The sequence below is a fragment of the Morone saxatilis genome, unplaced genomic scaffold (genome assembly GCF_004916995.1).
Source record: "Morone saxatilis isolate NCDOM2014 unplaced genomic scaffold, NCSU_SB_2.0 Contig10, whole genome shotgun sequence".
Taxonomy (NCBI): domain Eukaryota; kingdom Metazoa; phylum Chordata; class Actinopteri; family Moronidae; genus Morone; species Morone saxatilis.
In genome coordinates this window covers 7542307-7566331 of record NW_023339652.1, presented here as the reverse complement: position 1 = coordinate 7566331, position 24025 = coordinate 7542307, and the positions used below count along the sequence as shown (strand labels likewise).

The following is a 24025-nucleotide window of genomic DNA, read 5'->3' as shown; positions in this document are numbered from 1 at the left end:
TGCATTAATGTTCTGATGGCTTATGTAACAACATTTTCCCACTTGTTTTCTCAAAAATGTCACCTTTCCCAATGCTTTAATAAGACTGTATTTGTATTATTTCTATTGCAGGACCCTGCAACCAGTTTTGAGTATATGTATGTTATCAGCGATCTCATCATCTGATGCTACTTCCTGTCTTTGTCGTCATGGTGACTGTAAGAGCCCCAGAGCTCTTGGCTGCAGGGCCAGTGAGAAGGACTGAAGTCTGATCTCCACTCCTGACTGCTGCAGAAATACATGCTACTTACACACCGCGCTGCACGAGTGTCCCTTAAAAAGAGTCCCAGACATGGAGGAGGAAGGCAGGGTGAACGGCTTTGGACTGAGCCCAGGGAGGAGGGGCTCAGACTGGGGTCGAATCGCCCTGCTGGAAAAGACCAAGGAGTTCTTCCGCACCTGCGATGTGGAGGGCAAAGGCTTCATTACCCGCACAGATATGAGGGTGTGTGATGTTAAAATGTGGGATGGAGGGACTACTGTTGTATTTGTAAAGTCTGCAGGCTATTGCAGATCAGGAGAGATATTGATGACGTCATTTTAGAGCTACAACTTAAGATTATTTTCTTAAATCCGTCTGCTAGATAGTTCATTGATTATTCATTGAATCGTTGGTCTACAAAATGTGAGAAATCTGTTGATCTTGCTTTTATTGCCTGAACACAGTTCTAAACCCAAAGATATTCAATTAACTATGATAGAAGACCACACAATGCATTTCTTGCATTTTAGAGGCTAGAAAAAAACACATTTCTGGCATTTTTTCCAAAGCCATTATCAAAATTGTTGCTGTTACAATTTTTAATTAATTAATACATTTTCAAACTTTTGTTTTTCCTACATACTCATCTCATATTCTACCAAAATGCATGGATGCTCTGCGAATGCATTAAGCCTCCATTAAGGACAATAGGTGAAGAGTACACGCTTTTACCTGTGGCATAATTTAATGTCCTGTGGCGCTGTAATGACAGCAGGAAACACTTGCTTCTGAGATTTAAAAAAAAAAAAAATGTTCATGTTATATCACCATTGTTAAAGAAGCCCTCCACCCACACAACACTCTCAAACAGCCGGTGAAGTGGCAGAATAGCACCATTGATGGAAATGTTTACGAGTATAGGTTCAGCACACACACACACATACGCATCAGTTCACTGGCTGAAATGAAGAACACAGGCAAGAAAAACTCACACAAGCCTCTTCAGAATGCTCACAATGTCCGAGCTGTGTTGTCAGTTAATTAGGACAGGGCCCTTGTGAGCATCATGCCGTTTGGTGCTCTTGTTTGTGTTGAGGGTTTCCAAGAAAGGCTCCGTACAGTGACACATAAAACAGCCACTTTGTGCCAGTGTTCATTCTGCGCTCGAGTTATAACAATACAAACCAGATATGGCAGATTTAAGGTTCCACATTTATTCCTTTTAGATATTAATAATACCGTTATTAAATGTAATCTACCTCCCAGCCACATTAATAGTCAACTTTGTATCGTGTTTCGTATTGCTCATAATTCTTGTGTTAGTACAGCATTTAAATGTCTTGTGTCTGTGTGTTTATGTTTTCCTGGCAGAGGCTCCATAGAGAGCTGCCTCTGTCTGCAGAGGAGCTGGAGGATGTGTTTGACTCTCTGGATACAGACCACACTGGTTACCTCACACTGGAGGCATTCTCCTCTGGATTCAGTAGGTGTCCTGCTGTCACAGGCCTTTAGCTTGGTTCATATAGCTTACTTTGATCTCAAGCTTAAACAGAGTCTAACCTGGAGCAAATGACAGTCAATCGTGGCATCGAGTAGAACCTGTGGACTCGCTGGACAGAAAATAATGCCTGTTATGCTGTCAGGTTTGTGTTTGAGGCTGAAAATTGCTTAAAGCTAGACTATGTAATTTTAGCTAAACAGAGGCCACTTTGGCTGCAAGTGAAAATCACAAGATGATAAGTCAGAGAGTACTGAATCAAGCAAAGACGCCTCCTATTACTGATTAATTCACCTTTTCACTTGTCTAAAGGAGAATGTGTTATTTATTATTTCCAAAGTTGCAAAGTCTTAGTATATATTTCCCGAGGTCCAGTTTTATCTTTGGAGTGCATATCACTCTCCTGATTTATTCACTATCTTTTTCCCTTACAAGTGCAAGTGCCTCTGTACAAGTGCCGGAGACATGACTGTGGGATATGTTTTAAAGCTAATGTTTGGATGCTACTGAGATGTTGATCTAAAAAAAATGCTGTGTATCTCAGGTCAGTTCCTGCATGGCCGGAGGATCTCTGTGGCTGATGACCAAAATCAGGCCCCCAGCCCCGTCTTTAGGGCCAAAGAAGCCCTTTATCAGAGCCAATGGGAGGCCAAGCTGTCAGCAGTGGAAGACGAAGAAGAGGGGCACTTCTGCATGCTGCTGGAAAGCCTGGGGGCCAGTAATGTGTTTGAGGAGTGAGTGTAATCACTGTAAACCTTTTATCAGTTTGTTTTTAGTTGTAGTCCATACTTGACATGTTGTTTGACTAATCTTCCTTTTTGTGTCTTCTCCTTTTCCCTCTCTTCAGTCCAGGCGAGGTGCGCAGTCTTTGGGCCCAACTCAGGCGAGACGAGCCTCACCTCCTGTCCAATTTTGAGGAGTTCCTGGCCAGGGTCACCCACCAGATCAAAGAGGCCCACCAGGACAAGAAAGAGATGGAGAGTGCCCTCCAGAGGTAGTCGGACAGGACACACATGCACTCATGGGCGAGAAATTGCCTCCCACTGTGACTGTTTAAGTGTGAAAGATGGGATATGAGAGGAAAAAAAAGAGCAAGATGAAGGGAGGGTATGAATAGGCAAGGGAAACAACATATGGTGTGATAGAAGGAGGCTTACATTGGAAACGCAGGTATTAAAGATATGTGTTCTTTACTGCTGCAACAGTGAGCGTTGATCCTGGGTCAAAAAGGCCGCATTTCTCAATTGGTTCCCACACTTAAAGCGTTTAAGTACTGCACTTAATGTTCCACGTCAAGCTAATGGTCTTCTCTCTGATTAGTTACCTAAAGAATCAGTGACATAACAGTGGGTTTGTGTGTGTGTGTTTATATTCCTGCCCCATGCTTGGCCTGCAGCCTGAGAGTGTTTGCATGGATTTACCTGTAATTCTCTATAGAGCAACCTCTTTATCCGTGTCAAATGACCACTAATCTAGAGGCACGCTCTGAAGTCTGTCCACCCTCTGCTGGTGTTTAAATCCATTAATATTATACCTGATGGGGACATAAAAAGCACTAAGAGGTATATAGTAGTATATGGTAAATATATATTGATTTACTCCAATAAAATGCAGAGCAACACGCCAAATTCCAGCTTAAATCCGTGTGGTTTAGTGCATATGGTGGCTTTCCCATGGCACTGCATGGTACTTGTTATTCCTCTAGACTTTACTAATTGGCTGTTTGGGTCTTAGCAATTGTCAGAGGGAATGTAAATACTACTCAGTATTCTTTTGAAAAGCGAAGCTCAGCTGCTGTGTATTATTACATGTAATTACAGGTACAGGGGGAATAATACAACCTTAATCTCAATCTAGACAACAAAGCTGTCCTGTTTCCTAGACATTATATCATGTCACACTGCACGTCTTTCATCGATTCATCATTAACCTCAGCGATTGTGATCTCTCCGTTCGTCTTTGCAGGAAAGCTGCGACGCACGACAGTGAGATCCGTCATTTGTATGAAGAGATGGAGGCGCAGATCAAAAACGAGAAAGACAGATTGCTACTGAAGGTACGGAAGCTAGAAAGAAAGAAAACTGACCGAAGCAAAACCCCTTTTTAACAACAAAATAACAGCTGACAAATAATTGTCCGTTCTTTACAGCATGCTGACATTGTTTTCTCCCCTTCCACTTCAAAATACGAGCTTCATTACGCAAACTTTTTGTGGAAATACCATTTTAAACTGTTTAAAGCAGAGTATTTTTTTGTTAAAACATGTCTGGAGGGGATCTTTAACCTCAAATCATGTGCCTACCGCTTGACCTTTTAACCTCTTCTTCTTCTGGCCGTGCAGGACTCTGAGCGCCTTCAGTTGCGCAGCCAGGACCTCGAGCACCAACTGTATTCAAAGGAGAAAGAGCTGGAACTTCTCTTCCAGAAGCAGAGAAGGGTGAGCGCGTATGAACAAAGCGTCTCATAGCTCGAGTTATATCACAACCACATTTAGATGTTAAATAACTTTGATTATATATTTAAATTTTAAAAAATATTACTAATGCTAATATTACTGAATGTGTGTGGCTATGGTAAAGTGGGTAGACTGTATTAATCCTTGTAGGGAGGGGTTTAAACAGCAGCCATACAGACCACTTTCCACTGTAGATATACTTTAAGTACATGCACTCAGCATTAGTGCATTTTACATTCCTGTGAATATTTCCCTCTCCCTCCAGTTAGAGAACCAGTGCCACGAGCTGAGCAGCGAGAAGCAGGAGAGCCACGTGGAGAACGTCAAGCTGAAGATGACCAACGACGAGCTGTCCCGAGCGCTGGAGAACACCAGCCAGGAGCTGGCACTGGCCCAGGAACAGCTGACCATGCTGCAGGAGCAGGCCGCCCGGCTCCACCAGGAGAAAGAGATGTGGGTAGCTGCACCTATTGTGCATATTTAAGCGTGATTTGTATTAACATTCAGTCATTTACGAGCGTTTCCTAGATATGCCTAACCCTTACGCAGTCTAACCTTAACCAAGCTTTAACTTGAAAATAAACCCGTGTGTCATTCTGTCATCTTTCAGGGAAATGTACAGAGTAACCGAGGGACTGCAGAGAGAGAAGCAAAGTCTCATGAAGCAGCTCGACCTCCTCAGGTAGGATAAGAACATCCCATGAGAACATGTCTAACCTTGGTAAGGGTTTGGTTTTAATCCTTTTGGCTTCTGGTTCAGTCCTAATTGGCAAACCTCACAGATCTGGCTACAAAGCAAGACTCAGGTTGCTTTTTATGCTTCAGTGCCTTCTTTTCTACAGCAGATTCCATCTTTCTCATTCATTTCTCTTTTCTCTTTCTTTCCCAGGGAGATGAACAAACATTTAAAAGACGAGCGAGACATATGCTGCGGTGTAGTGAGTATACTTATCTATGTATGATCTAATGTAGCACCTGTCATGGCATTACCTGATTGATAAACTACTTCTGTAACACAAACATACATCCCCTTTTGTTTAAATAAGCCTCGAACTTCACTCAGAAAGAAGCAGAAGCAGAGAGCGGGCCTCGCCAACATATTCGATGACACCAGCCAGCCGGCGAAAAGGTGATTCATTTATCTTCCAAATGCTCTTTAACACAAATCATCTCTGTCACAGTGTTTCCTGTGTGACAAAGAAGAATTTCAGCCTCAGTGTGATGTGAAAATCATGTATCAATGGAGGAAAAACAGAGGATATCTGATTCTATACACTTAGAATCAACTAAATTAACATTTTGCGTGCGTTGCGTCCAGATTTTCATCCCAGTCAAGTGAACTGATCCAGTATATCCTCTGTTTCTCCTCTGTTTTTTAAAGAGCCCCACTGTTGGTGGACGGGTCCTACCAGTCTCTGGAGGCCTTGCCGATAGAGCACCTTCAAATCGTGTTTGTTGCTTCCTCCTCCTGCAGTGAGGATGACACCCCCAACACCACCACCACCACCAACAACAACCCCTCCTCCGCCACCTACAGCGCCCCCGCATGTCAACAACGCCCTGCAGCAAAGAAAAACTACGGCTTAGCCAATGGTTACGCCAACCCTGCTCCGCCCAAAGTGCACGATGTGAAGACAAAGACCAAAAAATCACCCGGCAAGATGGCCGCCGCTAAGAGGGTGACGGGGAAAGACAGAGTGAGAGCGAAGAAAGTGGAAATTGAGCAGAAGGCTGGGGTAGAAGAGGAGGTCTTGGACGCCCCTCCGGACGGGTGGCCCCTCCGTCGAGTCATCTCAATCGAGGAGGACCACCTGGCCCACCTGCTCCACGGAGGGCCTCAACCTTTGCTGCACCAGCTCAGTGAGGAGGAGGACGAAGTGGACGATGAGGAGGAAGAGGAAGCTCAGAGTGAAGTTGAAACCAGTGTCCTCATGGCTGCCACCCCACCCTCTAGTCACCCTCTAGTCCCTGTGGTGGGAGAAGCTCCTCCGGCAAGGAAATCCCGTTTTACCCGCGCGAAAAAGACACCTTTGTCTCCAAGAGGACAGCCTGTCGGGAAGGAGACCCAGCAAGTATGTCCAGGGCTTTGGAGCCTGAAATATGCTTTGATCTGAGCAAAAACAAGTTAGAACTTGTAGAGAACTTAATGCTGAGGCCATTCATTTATTTTTCTGTCTGTGTCTCTCTGCCATTGCCTGTGTTTTAATCTTCTTCAGCAGGCAAAAGAAGGAGCACTGTTTGTCCCAGACCGCCTGTTTAAAGTCGTCCTGGTTGGGAACTCGAGTGTAGGCAAGACATCCCTGCTCCGCTCCTTCTGTGAGGGCCGTTTCCACCCTTCCACAACTGCTACTGTGGGTGAGAAGAGAGACATTGTAATAATATGTCATCGTGTGTATGTACAAAAGGCTGAATTCAAACGGCACGTGCGTGTATGTGTGTGTTTGTGGATGCTTACACAGAAAGATCGGAGGGCGACTTAGCATCACATGAAAAGGCTTGTGAAGTCACACTGCCTGTCTGAGAGCCCTGGCACACATTGTACTGCAGATTATGTCACTTCTGATGAATTTTTCTCCTTGCTTTCATCTTTCCCGACCCTCGCTCGAGCCTTGTTATCTCCACTTTGTTCTCCCACTTCTCCTCTGAAATGAGGCACAGTCAGTATTAAGCCTCGCTAGACCCCCTAGTGGCCACTGTTTTGTCTTCATTGCTCTGTGAAAAACCAATGAATGTAGTCAAATTGAAGCTAGATATGTGAAGTATAGCTACATATTTTATCATTCAAACAATGAAACTTAACAAAAGAACCCTCTACTAAGGAATTAATAATTTATCCCTGGTATATTATGTTGATGTGTATTGTTTCTTGATCAGGTATTGACTACAGTGTGAAGACACTAACCCTGGACAATATGCAGGTAGCCATGCAGCTTTGGGACACAGCAGGTCAAGAGAGGTGAGTTTCTATTTATTTGATAGTATAACCTAAAACACAACTAAGATTTGAAAGTTCACCTAGAAAATAAAGTCAAAATCAACATATAATCAATAGATGTGATATTACATGAATAGTATGAGTATAAATAAAATAAAAAATCAGTTGGACATAGTTTTGTAGTGTTATAACAGCACCTCAAAGTCATGTAATCCCAGTTAAGTTATTATTAAAGTATTTCTGATTCTGATCTGATTAAAAATTAAGTATACTGTAATATACTTAAGTATACTTGAATATCAGTATGTACATTTTAAGCACATAATTATTTGTAGTGTTTAATTGCTAGAAAAATACATTAAAAGTGTGTTTCACAGTATTACTTTAAAGACTATTATTCCTCTAGTACTTCAGTGTACAAAATAAGCAGTGGTAGCAGAAGAATTCAAATCCTTTACTTAAGTAAAAGTATCAATACAGTGAAAATACTCTACTACAAGAAAAAAAATTTACTTAAAGCAGCAACAAGGAACAACATTTTGTTGATTCTGGCAGCCCCTGTGGACAAACGCGGTAGTGTTTTCACTGCTTACTGTTTCATTGATTTCAAGGGGAATTCGACCTTGTGGCAGGCATTAGGAATAACTATGTAGAAAAAGGGACTGATGGTCTGGTGTGCTTATGTAGGTCATTATTAAACTGAGACTAATAACTAGTTAAAAACTCCTTGTAATAGGTTTAAAATATCAAAAGTAAAAGTACCCATTGCGTAGCAAAATGGTCCCTGTCAGTGTTTTACTATGATGTTTTTGGATTAATATTAATATTAATGTGTATGTTTCATTTTACTGTTGTAGCTGTTTACGGTGGAGCTAATTCTCTTGTATTATTCTATATTCGATCATCATCTGTTTGTAGCGTGGCTGTCCTACGAGAACTACATATCTCTAAAAAAGCTTTTCATGAGCTCAGAAAAACAACCCTGTTTTCAACATTGTTACAATGCATTTTTTCAGCTAATCCAAGAGGTTTAATTAAGTAGTTCATTTAGCTTAAGGAGAAGGATCATTTTCTCAACACATAAGGAACACTTAATCCTTCACTATCAGAAAAATGTCAATTCTATCACCAAATTTAGAAATACATGTTTTCACTGGACAAGTGAGGGTATAAAAAATAGTAATCTGAAAAATAACTAGTAACTAAAATTGTCAGACAAATGTAGTGGATTAAAATGTACAATGTTTACATATATAGTTCCTTGAATTTGTACTTGAGTGAAAATACATTCCACCACTGAAAATAAGTAAGGACACTACATAGCAACACACAATAGTGTACAATGAGTATTTAAAAGTATGATTTGATTAGTTGAAACAATTAATTTTTTCGTATTTTGCGTATTTTCATGTACTATTATGTAGTAGCATGCCAAAAGTCTAAATATCTTTTGAATACAATATTACAATGGTAGCATTTTGGTGTACTTTTATCATATTTAATTATTTATACACTTCGTATATCGTAACTAGTAGTTGTGTACAGCAGGTCAATGTGGTGACAGTCAAACTCTTGTCACAGGTACCGCAGCATAACCAAGCAGTTCTTTCGCAAGGCGGACGGTGTGGTGGTGATGTACGACGTCACGGTGGAGGAGAGCTTCAAGGCCGTGCAACCCTGGCTCACCAATGTCCAGGTCTGAACTTTGACCCAAGGAAGTCCTCTGCAACTCTTGTTTTCTTCATGTGTACAGATTATGACGTTACAGGCGTTTATCAAACACTGGGAGCCCATATCGGGTTTATATCATTTGAAGTCTTCTTAAAATACTGCACTACTTCTTGGAGGTTTTTTTGTATTATCACTTGCAGTAGCTGAACATTTTTAGTTTAGTTCAATAAATCTTTTCAAAGATAGTAGGGAAAGAACAGCTGTTACTGATATCAATAACAATGGCCCTGCTCTATTCAAGTGACCCAGCGAGCCCTGACATTGTTCATTTTATGCTTCCTACTGTTAGACGTCAAAATGTCTTCCGTGAAAAATGGCCTGTACTAAATCACGGGCTCCTCTTTTTCAGGAAGCAGCGGGAGAAGGCATCCCCATCCTCCTTTTGGGCAACAAAATGGACATGGATGGAGACAGGGAGGTGTCATTCAAAGAAGCTGAGCAACTGGCCCACGTGAGTTTAATTGAAAGCTCCGAAATCCTTTTGATGTGAAATGGGGCAGCTCCATGCCCATGCTAGTAAAAACACAGATGCCAACAGTTCTGATCACGGCCACCCAGTGTGATTCATTTCTTGACTCTCTGTGCATATCCTGCGCAGGAAAACAAAGTGATGTTCTTTGAGGTCAGTGCCTACACTGCCAAGAATGTGACGGAGTCCCTGACACACCTGGCCAGGTAAGATCAAGGCGGTGAATCAAACAGAAACAGCTGTCAAGGGAAACAAGCAGACACTGTACAGCTGCCATCAGATGCATGATAAAAATGGCAGATGGCCTTTTGTTCTTATTAGCTCTCGTCAGGAAAAATGATTTGCTCATGCAGAGTTATCTCTCTCTGTCTTTACTCAGAGTGTTAATGGATCAGGAGGACAAGGTGAGAGACGCAACAGTCATCCTCAGTGCTCAGCCGATAAAGAAGAAAGCCTGCTGCAAGTGAAGTTTATACTCAATTTACTGAGTTCTTTTTGGACATTGGATTTGCAGTGTTTGAAGACAACAATGAAATCATTCTCGGACCTTATCACAGAATGACATTGTATGACTTCATTTTGTCCCTCCGAAATGTACAACATGTTCAAGTCGACACGAAGGTTGGTGAGCATATAACCTACTGTCTTAATGAACTTAATTGATGAGGTTCAGAGGAGGAGATTGTCTAAAGGCAAAAAATAAGATGCTGCGTCGTTTTCTGTAAATGTTGCCAAATCACTGTAGTTCTCTCTAAGATTTAGAATCGGAACATATTCTGTATTATAATGACTTTCAAGAGACAAATCATAAATATACTGTAGCTTTTTTCACAACTTAATGTTAGCTTTCCAGTTTTAATTCCTCTGTATTTGTCTGGGCTAGTATATGTTAATGTAGTTATATTTAATGTCAAAGCTAAAACTACAACAAAATTATTTGGAATTCCTTAAAATAGCTGTTTAATATAAAAAAATGTGAGAAAATTCAGTCGTAATTCTTTAACATTTTATTCATCATCGTGTTCATCTTTTTTTCATATTCTTTGTTTGTCTGTTCTCCAAAACAAAGTGTTACATGACATATTGCATCTGTGTTTGTTACTGAGGCATCGTCCTGTTTTATTCTGGCACCAAAGCACTGTTGCTCTGAATAATCCTCAATTGAAGAAATAAATTACATTTCACATCTTTCTGAAATCAATGAAGCAAAAAACTTTCACATGCAAATAATAAATAAAATAAAACACAATTGATTACTGTACCCTCTATACAATTACACAGTGCGTAATAAATCTTAAATAACTGAAGAAAAAACGGATAATGACTGTGCTGTAACCCTCTCAACATCACGCAGATCAATGCTTTTCAATTAGCTGCACGAACAATATAAAGACTCACAAATGCTTTTCGTTTTATACTCAAAATAACATTTCCAGAAAGTGAGAGATAAATAAATCAAGTTCGTTTAGGATGTTACATTCAACGATGTGCCCGAGTCGATCAGGTTGGTACAGGTGATGGCACTATTGCTGATAGATACCTATTCTGATGACATCACTTTGGTGCTGGCATGATGGCATCCAATCAGATGCATCTGGTCGCCCTCGCTGGCCAACTGGAATGCTTGTTGGAGAGCCTGTGCGCCCCTCCCCCTTACCCGCCTCATCTCCAAGTGGGTCCCGAAGGGCTGAGGGTAGTTGATTGGTTGTTGGTCCTCCTAACGCATTTTATAGTCGTGGGAAATGGCGGCCTCGCAAAGTTGTCCTTTAAAGTCCAGCTCCAGGGTGAACTCCAGGTCACGCTACAAAAGGTAAAACGATTTTTATTAATTAAGAAACTGATTGCAGAAATATCCATTTAGTAGAAAAAATGGCCAAACAAAACAAAACTTTCACAGAAAACAAAACGTGTACTTAAAAGCTATTTGAATGCAATTAAATTAAGTACATTGACTTGTGTACTACCACGACAGCAATTACAGCAGAATATTTACAAATGAATACATGAGTAATAATAATGTTTAATATGTGTAATAGTATAATACTCTCAAGGACAATTTTCTGCCATAGATAAAGATTTTTTACTTACTTTCTGTACTTCAAGTTTATTTTGCAAGTAATCCCCTTTTTAGTTAAAGGAACTCAGTGCGACATTTTTTTAGAACATGGCGTTATTTCGCTCTCTGGCACAGAGGCTTACCCTGAGAAGATTGATAGTACTCATATTAGAGCTACCGGCTAGCAGCCAGTTAGCTAAGCTTAGCCTAAAGAATGGGAATGGACATTGCTAGCCTTGCTCTGTCTAAAAGGTAACAAAATCTGAACTATTTCTTATGGCGTGTTCACATTACAGCGTACTGCTACTAAATGGAGTCACCTTAGCTCCAATGCAAACGTTGCTAGCAGTTGTAGCTTTGTTTCAGAGACTCAGACAGTGTTTCTGTGGCAAACCTGGTAGCTGCATCTGCATGCTGATATTTTGGCAAACAAACAGGGTCTTTTTTGTCAGGTCAGTTTATGTACAGTTCTGAGAAATGCAGAAACACGAGCAGGCTGATTAGTTTTCGGCTCACCGCACGCAAAAAGCAGTTTTTCCATGTTAATGTGAATACACCTTCAGATGGAATTTCTGCCGGTTGCCTGGCAACTGGTCCCAGCCAATAAATAGTAAGGCACATAACCCCCCCGTAAAACAGCAAATGGTTGTTTTTACACTTGGTTTTTGTACGGATTAAACAAAGCAGATGTAATGTGTTAATTAGTGAGCTTTAGGGGTGCTGGTAGGCAGATTTTTCTACCTTTGGATGGAGCCAGGCTAGCTATATATAGTCATTGTACGAAGCTAAACCACTGCTGGTTGTAGCTTTATATTTAATGGAGACATATGACAGTGGTATGTGGAGTCTTCTCATTTAACTCTCTGCCTGAAGGTGAATAAAAAAAACAAAATGTAAAACTTTTCCACCGTCGAACTGTTTAAATCGTAACTATTGAGTATTTTGCGCCAGTTTGTTGAGTCTTACCACGTTCTTCTCATTGGGACGGACAGCAACACTGCCAAAGATCTCCTCTCCCTTCTTGACTGTTAAGTAGTCCTCTAAGTAAAACACTGTCTGCTTCCAGTGTGTGCTGGCAGCATCTGGAGCTGAGGTAGAGGATAGGAGAAGTGGAGGGGCGTATATGTGCATGAGCAAAAGGGAAAACAGGAAAAGGAATGGGGAAAGAACCATGATATAGAAAGGGGAGAAGATAAGATGTAAGGAGGTTGAAGAAGAAAGGAGTAAAGCAGAGGAAGAAAAGAGGCAAGAAAAGTTATAGGGAGGGTAAGAAATGATACATTTTACAAAATGTATTGGTTTCAATGGGCACTCAGCTCCCTTGAGCATGTTACCATGGAAGAAATTTAACAGCGAAGTGGCTGAAACTCACTCACTCAGTGGGAGAAGTACAGAGGCTGATAGGAGAGAAGTCCTTCGGTGACGCTCAGCCTCAGGCCCAACAGACTCAGCCAAACATAGAACCTCCTCTACACATTATGTAAGCACTGGATGCATAAATGTATTACCATAAGCTTACATAACAGCTTAGCTACCCTTTTTATAATAGGCGTCCTCAACACCGCGTTACCAGAAGTGCTTGGTGATTCCGTCGGCTCACGTAACACCAGCAGAGTGTAGCCGAGAGCTAAGATGCTGAGGTGCAGTAGCTTTTTTCTTTTAATGGACATTGATTTTACTGCTCAAAGATTTCAAAAGAATTTTGGAATAATTGCTGGATATTTCGCTGTAGGGCAGGCGAGAGTGTGAAAACTTAATCTACTGGTTGCACTCTTGTGCTTTTATGTGCCCTTTTTTAAATTCTCAAAATTGTAATGATGTCTTCGGTGGACAGTAAGGGTTGGTTCACTTAAATAATAAATAAAAGTATTTCTCATCTCAATTTTTGGGATTTCTGCCTCACTGAACCATTTTCCACACTTTCCTGAGTGCCAGTTCTTTGGTAGAAAGTAGTTCCAATAAAAGCTGATCACAACACTTGTGAATTATCAAGAGAAAAGAATTCTGCTGTTTTGTCTTTTGCCTTTCACCTTTAATCATTTATATGAATTCACCCATGTCCTTTTGTTATATACTTTACCATTCATGGGTACATAAATTATGTAGAGCTGCATAAAACCATTCATATTTGATGATTTTTGTGAAACAGCGTAGATGACATAGTGCCAGGCAACACTGTTGTTGTGTTCTTTTGCTGTTATTGCTGTTATTGCTTTGAAATTGATTGACTTACTCTTGGCCCAACCAGAAATATTTCATAAGATCTGGCTACTGTGTGTCTAGACACCGCTAGAAAGTAAGAAAATCAACCTCACCAGTGGAGAAGCCAGTCTTCTTGTGACACTTGGTGAACTCGATGTTGAAATAGGTGACCAGGGCGTGGACGTAATCATTGCGCTGGATCTGCAGACAGAAGGCTGAGGTGAAGGACAGGTCCTCTGGCTTCACAGTGTAAATATCCACTTCCTGGAAAAAAGATTGTATGTTAAATAATGCTTTCAATAGATATCGCCGCTTTTCCATTCATGAAATGTCATGTGTGACAAGCAGCACAGTGAAACAGCACTTCACATGTACAAGCACAGACACAAGCTGTCACCCCCACTTGCCATCTCTCACACACATGCAGTACATGTATATGTCAGTCCCTCTTGATTATTCACCATGATTATTGTGCATGTGTGAGTGTACGTGTGTGAAAGCCCACAGGTTGAATCACGGCTGGCAAACGAAGCCTGCTCACAGTACACATGCTGTGTGGGTGTCCTCCCTCCAGTCTACAAGGGAGGGAGGCTGTGCGTGTGTCTGTGTGTGTGAGTGAACACACAGTCTGTGTGGATTTGCTCGTGTCTATATCAAGCACTGCCTTATGAATATGGCCTAAAATTCAAGTATCACATTTTGTTAGCTGGCAGGCGTCACTGTGGGTCCAAAATAGGAGTGGAGCAGGTGTGTCTCTGCTTTGCATGTAGATGATGTTGTATTTATGAGGACGTGTGGGGGGATTTTACACTGCAACCTGTTCATCTCGCCCGGGCCTATTGGGCTATGGAGTGCTCGGCCATGTGCCGTCAGCATGACAGATTGTGATTTAACACCTCTGTCCTTTCCAATGACACAAGGCCAGTATCATATACAGCAAATTGTAGGAGGAGAGAAAAAAAAGTCCCTGGGAGCGACTTTGTAATTTTAGCATGTGAGGAATGAGTGGCAGTTTGAATTAAGACTGGGGAAGGGGTGAATAAGTCCTGAATACATACACGTGAAAGAGATACAGCCAGTGAGAATTAATTTTCAGACCAGCATGTCACTTACTAACTAGTAATTAACCTCCGACGTAACACACAAATCACCTTTTTGAACACAAAAGGATGGGGAACCCAATTCATCCCCACTGGTGACTCAATGCCTACTCTTGTGTGACATTTCATCACCGTCGCACAGAGGGGGAGACGGAGTTAAACCTCCCTATTCACTCAGACTAGTGAGGCCTGACATTGTTTAAATCTGAGAATGTGACAGAAGATGAAGGGTAAGAAGACGTGAGAGGGGTAGAGTGAGAAATGAGAATACAAAATGATATGAGACAAAAGAAATGAAGAGGAATGAAGATATCAGATACTCAGAATTGAAAAGCAGAGAGAAGGAAGTGGAAAAGCAATGAAAAGAAAGGTGGAGATGGAAGGGGACAAAGGAAGAAGCTACTGCCACCCTGACTGCCCTTATCTCCTGTTCATTTGAGAGATGAAAGAGAAGCCACTGTTGTATCTTCAAGCATGAATACAGAGCCGCAGACTATTACAGCTCTCCACAAACCTCTATAATGCACTAGAAAATAGTCTCAGCAGACTTGAAATGTTCAGGGGCTTTGGGATTGATAGCTGTCTCTGACTTATTTTAGAAATTCATGTGGTTTGGTAGGAGAAGGAAAAAGTTGACAAACAGATTTTTGAAGGTAAAAAAGAATATGTCATGAAAGGCTTGAGGTATGTTCACACTCCTTCATCGTGAACAAGGACATAGACTAACCTTTAGGAGGCAGGCATTAGTCACCACCTGCTTGGGATCTACCACATCCACCAGAGGCTCTTTGATGGCCACATTGCGAATGCAGCTCATGTCGAACCCGTACACGTTTTCCCACCCTGCGCGTACACACAACAGAAACATCTGAAGTAGAGCACCCATATGAATACAAATACATGGTGTACTGTACACTATGTGTTTTTTGGGACTTTAACTTTCTTTATTTTCATACGCTTGCAAAGGTCTGTTCTCTGTTGCTGCCAAGCCCTCAGCATGAAAAAAAGGTAGCAGAGAAAGTAAAAACAAAGCGCTTAACCCTGCCAGGAAAAACAGTCCTGTGCTCACGCTGTCTTTCTGTCTATCCAGCTCCGATGTGGAGAAAGACAAGCCCTCCTGAAAATAGACTCCGGCCTCCTCCACCTCCTCCGCCATGTCTGGCAGGCTTTTTTATTTTATTTATTATAATTTGGACTAAAAAACACAGCAAGCAGGCTTTTCCTCCCCCATTCCCTCTGTCCCTTCACTCCACCTTGCTTTGTCAGGGGGCCAAGCACTAAGTCTGAACGATGAGAAGGTGGAATATGCCACCAACGCAGAGAGAAACTAAAAATAAGAGTGTGAGGGTTTGGGTTGACTGAATTCTTTTGGGATTTATGTGAAAGTATGTATGTAATAGAACAGAGAGGGCCACCTGTGCAGTAAAAGGAAACTCAGTAGGAGTTATTAACCCAGATTTGGTGTCTGAGTCCAAGTGTGAATGGCACTTTTAATATTACTGCTTTGATCTGGATCACAATGTTAAGCTCAGCACTCCTGCTGTGATAACTATAAAGGCACCTCACTGGTTTAAATGCCTTTGGTACTACTTTCTAATAAGACATCATTTACACAGAGTTTCTATAATCAAAGTAATGGCTTTATTAATGGGTTAATACATACTTCTTATGAGTTAATATACCAGTAACAAGCCATATGTACATATCATTTGGGTTGCTAGGTTGTAAAAATCCCTTTGGCTGCTGTAAACCCTAAACTTTTTAGAAACTCTTTATTATTGACTAATATTAATAACTACAGACCTGATGGCTCATTAAAATGTGACAAACCCATGACCTTTTATTTATGACTTACTCATTTCTCGCAGTAATACATCAGCCAAACAGATTTTTCACAACCTAGCAACCTGAATGTTGTCCTTATTAATGGCTTATTGCTGGTGAGTAAAGCCTTAAAGCTGCTTTAATTAATAATTTTTATAACAATAGATCAAATGACTGTGTGCAATGTAAGATTGGTCACTCATAGTGACGCTAGGCTCGCTAGTTCCACTCAGTTCTATGGAACATTTTAGCGTCTTCTAGCTCATTGTTTTGGTTTTATGGTCCACAACTTTAATGCTTTGAATAAGTCTCACTTCTCTCATCAGACACAGGCACATGTTTTCAGCTAAAAGCTCTAATAAACCCAGTGTATGCTACCAGCTTTTTATAAAGAATTAGAAAATGGAACTATACTATTTCGAATCTAACTTGAGTTTGATTTTACTTCATCTGCATGGTGGTCATTAATTATGCACTGCACAGCTGAGAGGGAGACAGAGAGAGACAGAAGAAAGCAATGACTTAGCAAAAAGAGAGTGAGAGAAAAAGCTAACGAATCTGCTATAATTACTCACAATGAATCTTGAAGTCCTTGTACTGCCTGTCTTCAATGGCTACCACGTAGAGAGCTGCTCTGTCGGGGAACATCAGGCCTCCGGGTTTCTGAATACAAGAAAAGTTTCATGAATCACACACCAAGGTCATCCATCACCTTTATTGTTCGCACACCTGGCATGTAATATAAGATCACATGTGCTGAGTTGGGAACCATATCATTCACGCGTGACCTCAGCATCTGAGCAGCAGACACATGCAGCAAAAAGCGTACAGTAAATCCTCTACTTCATCACTGTCTGCTGTGTTTATGTGTCAAAAGCCTTATTTGTCCGGCAGCCAGCTACACACACACACACACTAAACCCCAGCCCTCCCCAAGCCTCCAGCAGCACCGTCGTACCAGCCACTTGTCCCTGGCGAAGATGACGGTGTTGAGCATGGACTCGTAGAAGAGGCAATAGCCCATCCACTCTGAGATGATAATGTCCACCTTCTCCACAGGCAGCTCCACCTCCTCCACCTTGCCCTTGAAGATGGTAATGACTGCGGAGTGGAGAGCCGCAAAACAGCAGGCAACAGATTACTACATGGCATCTTCATCACATTAATGCAAATCGAACAATGACTCTATTCTCAGATGACACTGTTTTTATGCCTTGGGATTGCCGTAAATTAGTGCGGCATAATTACTGCGCTCCTCGCACGACACCCCCTGTTTTATGCATGACTTTGGTTTGTCTTGTTTTCCATTCTGGCCTCTTTGACCTACGATATTAAGATACTAAGTGGAAAACACGGCAAAGTAAAATAGATGGAATACAGTAGGGAGTTCAGCATCATCTGGTACAATTGTAAAATGTGTAAAATACTGTATGTTTTAATAATTTAAGAAAAGAACTGGAAGCAAATGATAGACTACCCTAAAAGGGGAAAATGTGTAAAATGATAATAGTGTTTGTATGTATAGTGCTGAATTATTCATATTACTAAACAGAGAAAAACTTAATGTGCAAGAAAAATGAATGCATATAATGTGCAGATACTTTCTTTGTAAACTAGCTTTTTCTCAAACTCAAACACCTTAAAGATGTAGCAAAGGACCATCAGCTTTAAATGCCAGCAATGTAAATACAACAGATGAAACAAAAATAATACCAAATATGTGCAGGTTATGAAACCCACCATCTGTTGCCAGTCCTCCATCTGTGAAGTTCAGGGTGGCACTTTACAATGGTAATCATCACCACTGAGGGGATTCTGATTGATGGCAGAGATTACGGTTGTTTGACATCAGAGGCGAGCTGCCAGTTAACCATCAGAACTGTGACTAACATTGTCGGGTGTGACGGCAATGATGGAAATATGCAGATTTTTCACGCTACTTCTAATCCAGATGTCATCGCACTGTTCTGCACTCAGACAGATGGATGTAAGATATATAGCAGTAATGCAGAACCACTTCAGCTTACCATTGTGTAGGTGGTTTGACTTGATGATCTTCTCTGAATATTCAGATATACTTGAACATTCAATCTGTGGGCACAAAGACAAAACCAGAGGTCCGATCAAGACCCCGCAGAATGTTTGTTGCAGTATCTATGTTGTTTATAGGTTAGCCTCCCTCCCCATATACAGCAGGTTAACCTTTGGGGTAATATCAGAAGGACAAATTTAATCAAACCCTGCTAATCCATTTTAACAGTAATGTCCCTTATCGCTCACCTCAGACCCTGTGCAGCATGACGACTAATACATCATTTTGCTCATCCATAAGTGTAATACAGTATATGGATTATACGTAACTGTAGGAGACACTGCCATAATGTATAACCTGTGACTTACAGCCCTGCTCTAAGGGGAGCCAGATGTCTCTTATTGCCTCTCTGTGTAAGATTATCCATTTCTGGACTGAAGACAAGATGCTAGGAATTTTAAAAAGGCAAGGTGCACATGATTTGGGGGGGAAGGAAAGGCCACGGATGAGAGATAATGTGACGGCGGAGCCAGATATGATATTCATTTGGACACCGACAGGGTGTGCAGCTTTTCTCTCTCACAAAGGTTTAAACAAAAGCAGGCGCTGCTAGATCATTATAATGACGAATTTAAACGGTGGAGTGTTTGTTTGTTTGTTTGTGGTCAAAGGGCGCGTCTATCTCTCTCACCCCATACACGTGTTTGGCGCCGGCATTGGCAGCAAACATAGAGAGGATCCCTGTGCCGCTACCAACATCCAGGACGATTTTATCTTTGAACACATGCTTGTTGTGGTACATGGCGTTTCGGTAGGTCAGCGTCCGCACCTCGTCTTTCAGCATCTCCTGTTTGAATTAGAGACAAAACTATAAGTGCACAGCTGTGATACATAATGAATAACATGCACACCACTATAGTTTCTATACTGAACTGACTACCTAATCCTCACAGGAATACATAATGCACATAATGTTACATAAGGAAAATACAAATGTGTGTACATTCTGATAAAAGCTGGCAGCTGCGTATTTTCTTCAGCCTGTGAATAAATAATTTTTTAACGTATAATGAGGTAGATGAGGCAGTATTTAGGCCAAAAGCCTCAGTGACAGTGGCAGTGCTTCTTGAAATAGACAGGAGTACAACATAAAGCCTTTGGGGACCACCTGATATCCATCTCCCTGAACCCATTCACACATCCCACTTTCCGTCTTTCTTGCTTTGCACTCCTCTAATCAGGACACTCTCTTTGTCTGCAAGCGGACAAAAACCTGACCCACATGCTAAATATGGACATTTAAAAAGGTCTATATGTCCCCAAACTTTTCCACCACCGCCACTCCTTCGCAGATCAAGGTCATTAGTTAGGGTAAAGCTCTGCAATCTTTATTTAGCAGTTCACTGTAGATGACTGTAAAACACGGACACAGATTGTGTTCATTTATGGAGCGCTGCACGTGGACTATTACCATGCATCTGGTGTCTTTAGTGCCAGTTGGTAATGGAAAAGCCTCCCCATTTGTCAGCCAGGAGACACTCACCACTAATGCAGAGAATTCAGCAACTCTCTGTTTCCCCGCAAAATATCATTCTTGTTGTGTTGTTTGTAAGGGGAATGATGCCTTTGGGGTTTATTGTTGGGGTTATTATTGTTTATTTCTTATTACTTTTTCCAGAAATAATTACATCAAATTTGGATATTTTCTGAGAGATGCTCGTGTTACCATATTTTTGATGCCATTAGGATACTTTGTTGGTGGAAACTCGTTTTTAAAAGCGCAGGAAGACTGAGGTCTCATAGCTTGTATTGACTTCTGGTTCTTTGTTTTTTGTTGTTTTTAGCAGTTGTTTTAGGCTTCGACTTCTCTCTTCTACTGCTACTTTACAATGGATTTCCAGATCCAACGAACCAAGCATTTGGAATCAATTGTCTGTATGCAATAGCTTCTTAGTTATGGATAAAACATCATCTATGCCAGAAAGAAGATTTGGATCACTACCAAAATCAAAGCCTATCTGTCCACGGAAGTCTGTTAGTGTTAAATCAGCCACAGTTTTTCACACATCCTGCTGAGACTAACAGGGTTGAAACAACTTGGCAAGTAAAACAGCATCAGGTTAGACAGAGCTGGTGTCAGTACTGAGCTACCATTTGTCAGCCTGGCCCGCCTACCTCATGGATGCCAAAGTGGGCATAAGAGTCGAAGTAGTAGTCCCGTGATGTCATCTCCTCCGGGCTGATGAACTTGGCAATCTTGCCTCGACCCGGACAGGTGGCCAGGGCCGCTACATGAGGCGTATGGGGGATGCAGGGCACATGGTGGGTAGTAGGCACTGGTTTAGGCAGTGGGGAGGGCTGGGCTGACTGAGAGAGGGGGGACGTGACAGGCTGTTGCCGCTGGTGAGGAGGGACGAGAAAGAGAAGTGGGAGAGCTGTATATCAGGATTTATAGATTAAAGACAAGAACAAGTCAAAAAGCAGAGGGTTTGAAGACTCAAGGGAAGGAAATGACAGAACTGCAAGTAGAATTTCAAAGACCTGCATATATTTTAATAAAGGGTTAACAGAGGCAGACTGAGTCTGCTTGAATGAACTGCAAGCCGAAAGGGAATCATTCAAAAAGCATTTAAATTTTCATAAAAGCATACAGTCTTTGCCTTTACACAGACAGCAGACTCAGAGAAGAGCCGGCAAAAGATGCAGGTTCCGTTTCAGCACCAAGGACAGCGGGCACAGCCACGTCCAATACGTCCATACATCCAAAAGCTGATCATTTAACGTAACCGCAAACCATCTGCATGCATTATCACTGTACTGCAATTACAGCGGTCTACTTAAGATCCCCGTGACATCTGCAGGACACCGGGACATGCACTTATCCTTTGCCTGCACGCCATCACAGTGCAACATTCATTCTAAATGTGGCTGCCATGGCGATAAGAAACAGATATTTAAACATAATATTCGAGTCAAATGTTTTGTCGGCGTCAAAATAACCACATTTAGACTGTCCCGCTCCCGCTATATAACCGGTTGCAGGACATCACAAGGTCCCTACCTCCGAGCTGTCCGCCTCCGCCATCTTCCGCCGTAGCAGCAAACAACGCGACGAATGCCTCAGTCCCATGAGAGCCGGCGAGATTTAGGCTACAACTCTTTTTAAGTGTACGAAGGTATCTGAAACCTTAACAGAAACGTGTCAAACGATAACACTAAGCCAACGAGTGTGTGGCGGGAAGGCGTGTGAAGATGAAAGTCATAATAAGCGACGTGCGGGTATCACAGCTTCGACCAAATTAAATCCATTCCCCGGGAAAAGTTGTAAAATGGATTTGCAGGAGGTGAAACGTACAGTAATCCATACTGTAGATGTGATACAGGTTGTTGTAGTGGGAGGACTCGGGGTGGCAGAGCCGTCTATTGGCTGGAGGGGACTGGGCTCCGACTAAAAAAAGGTTGCAGGTTTGATCCCAGCAGGAGTCAATGAGTCCTATCAGCACGCGGGCGACCCGGTTAGGTGTCCTCGCGCAAGAAACTGAAGCCCTACCTGCTCGCTCATGTTTAAAATCTCTAGAGTAAGAGTGGAAATGTAAAGTGTCACCCACGACCCAAAAATAAAAAGGAGGGGAAATAAAAAAGCTTCCTTTCTTCTACTTCTCTCGGAAACACTCTCTCCGCGTCGGGACTCGCTGACTGGAAGTCTGTGCGCCCCTGGAAAGTCCTCTGCGTGGTCCCGAGGGGTTTCCCGGAGAGAAAGTTAAAGGGGGTTCAAACTGTGGACGTGCACCGCCGTTACGCACGAGCCCATCGGGTGACAAGAAACGATCAAAAACGTTTTAAAAAATATGGCAGAAACAGTCACATAAAAAAGGAATACATTTCTGCTTCATCAAGGCAGATGCCTCCTCACACCAGACTTTACCACAGACACTGAAACACAGCTCTACGGCGACCAATGAGCTCCTCAGCCGCTCGCTTATATAACATAGGTGTTTTATACTCCACAGTATTATCATGTATCTGGGCAGGCTTAAATTTTCCTTGAAAGTATTACTCTAATAAAGTAACAGTTAGAGGTTATGATAATTACATATTTAAGTAGCCAATTACTGACCATTTCCGGTGATAAATCTTAATGTACGTGTAAATGTAATGTAAAGCAGTCACAGGTGAGCAGCTGTAACGTATGCAAACCTTAGCCGGGTAGAATTCAACAGCCAATCACAAGTGAGGACTGGTGTTCTCGAATTATCTGGACCATATAAAGAGCCAATGAGCTTCTAAGTAGCATTTTCTAATTCATGCCGTAGTTACATTGTTAGTTGAAGATGGGAGTTTAACAAAGTTGTATTTCAAAGTGTTATTACAGAAAACAATGTGTAGAAAGGCTGCAGCAACTTGAAGAGCAAATTCTTGACAATATGCTATCAGTACAATAAAAAAAATGCAAGCAACACCACCACAGAATAAGGATAAGAAAAACAAAATAATATACAATTACGTAATTATAATTAGGCTATTATATAACTTATATAATACGCATTTACATAGGTACTGTAGTTAAGCACAGGTTTGAAGTACATGCAGCCCACTTTGAGTATTTCCATTTTAGGCTACTTTATTCTACTAAAATATACCTCTTACTCCACTATTCATGTATCAGGTATAGATTTTCTGCATTGTTATAGATTACCCAGCAGTATAATAAGTGCAACATTAAAGTACCACTTATATATTAATACAACAATAATAATGATCCAATTGTATAATAATATTACACTGAGGCCATTCTGCATAATGAGTACTTTTCCTTTTGATGAACAATTAAATGTGTGACTTTTATTTGTGATGCAGTATTTTTATAGTGTGTTACTGTAGCTTGTTTGTTTAAAAAATAGCTTCGTTGCGAGGGAATTTTCACATTAACGACCTTGATGACACCAATAAAAAAAAATAGAATTGCTAAAAAGAATCATACACTCTTTGTACAGTACTGAGAACTTGTTGAAACTGTATCATGACTTCCTCTGCGCTCCTCTCTATGAGCTGAAACTTTCAACATCCCTCTCTTTCTTCATCCCAATCAGTGAGGTCACAGCAGGTGCTTTTCACTGGCCGCTAAAAAGGCAAAACACCTACTGTGCCATCACTGATGGTGGTGTGCAACATGCTCCTTTTTGAATCCATAGAGAGAGCCATGATTGGACATCTTAACACGTTTTCCAGGAGTCTTCTAATATCCACTGCCCTCTCCTGGTGTTCTTTCAGGTTTTTCTTTCCGTCCCTTCTCTTCCACTGTAGAGCACATTCACTCATATCCGACATCAACCTCATACAGGGCCAATCTTTTAAATTACTCCATTTCCATTTTCTGCCTTATTACACAGCTGACCCTCATCTGTCTGGTAATGAGAGGTATCTTTAGAATAAATGTCTTTAGTATAAGGCATGATGGATGATTTTCTAGGACTTTACTCGT

General features: G+C 41.5%; 2 protein-coding genes across 2 annotated transcripts; one reads left to right on the top strand and one right to left on the bottom strand.

Moving 5' to 3' along the window:
* The first annotated feature begins 107 nt into the window (after positions 1–107).
* LOC118336253 (ras and EF-hand domain-containing protein homolog) lies at positions 108–11118 on the top strand. The gene is made up of 17 exons (XM_035672861.1): positions 108–484; positions 1613–1724; positions 2284–2473; positions 2587–2733; positions 3705–3795; positions 4081–4176; positions 4460–4647; positions 4805–4876; positions 5084–5132; positions 5241–5323; positions 5669–6266; positions 6411–6549; positions 7069–7150; positions 8711–8825; positions 9210–9311; positions 9459–9535; positions 9709–11118. Exons 1-17 carry the CDS (start codon positions 332–334, stop codon positions 9794–9796), a joined length of 2382 nt encoding a protein of 793 aa, XP_035528754.1. The 5' UTR covers positions 108–331; the 3' UTR covers positions 9797–11118.
* LOC118336261 (protein arginine N-methyltransferase 8-B) lies at positions 11027–22308 on the bottom strand. Its single transcript, XM_035672873.1, has 10 exons — positions 21605–22308; positions 20719–20943; positions 19235–19390; positions 18539–18602; positions 17470–17612; positions 17087–17174; positions 15415–15530; positions 13701–13851; positions 12352–12473; positions 11027–11130 (listed from the first exon to the last, which is right to left on the bottom strand). Exons 1-10 carry the CDS (start codon positions 21671–21673, stop codon positions 11047–11049), a joined length of 1218 nt encoding a protein of 405 aa, XP_035528766.1. The 5' UTR covers positions 21674–22308; the 3' UTR covers positions 11027–11046.
* Between the last annotated feature and the right edge of the window lie 1717 nt (positions 22309–24025).

Excerpts from the sequence above, each read along its gene's own strand:
- LOC118336253 (XM_035672861.1), top strand. The coding sequence starts at position 332 with ATGGAGGAGGAAGGCAGGGTGAACGGCTTTGGACTGAGCCCAGGGAGG. Across the intron at positions 1,725-2,283 it reads GGCATTCTCCTCTGGATTCA|GTCAGTTCCTGCATGGCCGG; the intron begins GTAGGTGTCCTG and ends TGTGTATCTCAG. Across the intron at positions 9,536-9,708 it reads TCCCTGACACACCTGGCCAG|AGTGTTAATGGATCAGGAGG; the intron begins GTAAGATCAAGG and ends GTCTTTACTCAG.
- LOC118336261 (XM_035672873.1), bottom strand. The coding sequence starts at position 21,673 with ATGGGACTGAGGCATTCGTCGCGTTGTTTGCTGCTACGGCGGAAGATG. Across the intron at positions 18,603-19,234 it reads GCGCCAAACACGTGTATGGG|ATTGAATGTTCAAGTATATC; the intron begins GTGAGAGAGATA and ends TTGTGCCCACAG. Across the intron at positions 17,613-18,538 it reads GTCAAACCACCTACACAATG|TCATTACCATCTTCAAGGGC; the intron begins GTAAGCTGAAGT and ends TCCACTCCGCAG.